A 1863-nucleotide genomic window follows, 5' to 3' on the forward strand; every position below is an offset into this window, starting at 1 on the left:
GGGCGCGCGCGCGCGGCCCCCGCCATGGCGGGCCAAAGTGCCCCGCGCCCAGAGACAAAGTTTTGGATTTTTGGCCGGATTTCTTCTTGTTGGGACGATTGTACTGATCTATGTGAGGCCAAGCGTGCTCGCCTGTGGCTCCTGGAGCTCTTCGGAGCGGCTGCAGGTGAATAAAAGCCGAAATAACAGTAACAAACCCGGAGCCGCGGGTTGCACGCGCAGGAGGTGGGCTTCCCATGGGAGCAGCCTGCACTCAAAAGACCTTTGAGCCTGAAGCAAGGAATTCTATTCTGTTTCTATTGCCGGCTACATTTTATTTATTTCTGAGTTGTAGCCGGTGCCGAAGCACGCCAAAAAGGGGATCGAGTAGACTGCAGTATTTGTTTACATTTGTGTACATTGCAATTCACACTTCAGGAGCAAAAATTCTGGAAAATAAACCTTCTGTTTCTTACAGTTTCAAGCTAATAAGGAAGGATCAGTTGCATCTGACAGCATGAGACATTCACTGCTGGACGTCACCAGTAGTGACTGTAGGTGGCAAGAAGGTGGGGAGGGGTAAAACCATCGGGCGGTGGCAGTGGGATGTGCACGTTTGTGTGAGCATGAGAATGCTGGAATGCCTAAAAGCATGGCCATGTTCCCCCTCTAGTCATGTGGGCATCCATAGAGCTGTGTGACGAACTGGTTACATACAAAGCATTCTGGGTGCAGGGCACTATGATAACCTGTGGTAACCTGTGATAACTTATGATCATTCACAGCTATGTGCTGCAGTACTCCAGGGCATGTTGGTGTTGTAGGATGGCTCTGCTGATGGTTGCACCATAAACATAACAACACTGCACTGAATTCCAGCATACCGACTCTGTGGGAGCAGAGGAAAAAGGGCTGTAACACTTTTTTTTTGTTTTGTTTGAACTGGTAGAGCCTGATTTGTCCTAAGAAGCAACCTCACATACCTGGCTGTCCCACTTCAGGTGTTCAGATAAGCACAGAGTAGGAGCCCGCAGCCCCCTGCAGCCTCACCAGACCCTCCACTTTGCCTTAGTGAGGTTTCCAGCCTTGTGGGAAGCACAGGGCCCAATTTCTATTTTAATTCCTCATGCTCCATTCAAGCGCTTGCAGACGTAGAAAGGGAATGAATTGTCTGGACCTGCAATAATTTCCATCCAAACCTAACAACCCAGAATATTTACCTTGTGGTCAAAACTTCATTTTTGAGCTTTTTAATTCTTTGTTTAGTGTCAGTGTGGGACAAACCCACATCTGTCAGAATAGGTGCCTAGATTGGGTTGACCCAGACTCTCTGTTCCAAAGCCCTAATTAACAATCTTTAAATTCTGGCCTGGCTTCGTACCACTCGTGTTTTCCTCCTCCTACATGCTGCTCAGTATTTGCAGTAACACACTGGACCCCTACACTGAAGGTGATGGTGCTGCTGTGGTTGAGAGAAGCAGGACTTCAAGGGAAGACAGGGCAAATACTGGAAGGAGAGCTATAGGCAGGAATAATAATGAGATGGGATTGTGGCACCCTCAGCCCAAGGCTGCTGGGCTCTTGCTTTTCCTGGCTGTTGGCTTACAGCCACAGCTAGAGAAAGCACACTGGGCTGGATACGCCATCGGCGTTGACACAACTTGGGTTGGTCTCTCGTGTTCCTGTTCTACCATGAGTTTCTCCCAGAAAATCTTGGGTCTTCCTTGATGTCAGTTGCATCAAAGTTGCTCTGCTGTTCGAAAATCCTGTTGGAAATTCCACCTGAGTGAGTAAATGCCTTTTAGTCGAAGCACTTTTTGGAGTCATTCACGCCTTCCTCATCACCAGGAAGCATTTGTACAGCAGAGAGGTATTTGACAATGG

General features: G+C 48.5%; 1 protein-coding gene across 1 annotated transcript in view; it reads right to left on the bottom strand.

Annotated features, from left to right (window-relative positions):
* DSC1 (desmocollin 1) overlaps nt 1-1806 on the bottom strand; it is a 28268-nt gene extending 26462 nt beyond the window's left edge. The window contains exon 1 of the mRNA XM_008644953.2: nt 1621-1806. Coding sequence (XP_008643175.1) covers nt 1621-1806 — 186 coding nt within the window. The remainder of the gene's footprint in view (nt 1-1620) is intronic.
* Between the last annotated feature and the right edge of the window lie 57 nt (nt 1807-1863).

Source organism: Corvus brachyrhynchos, unplaced genomic scaffold (assembly GCF_000691975.1).
Source record: "Corvus brachyrhynchos isolate BGI_N302 unplaced genomic scaffold, ASM69197v1 scaffold60, whole genome shotgun sequence".
Classification (NCBI taxonomy): Eukaryota; Metazoa; Chordata; class Aves; order Passeriformes; family Corvidae; genus Corvus; species Corvus brachyrhynchos.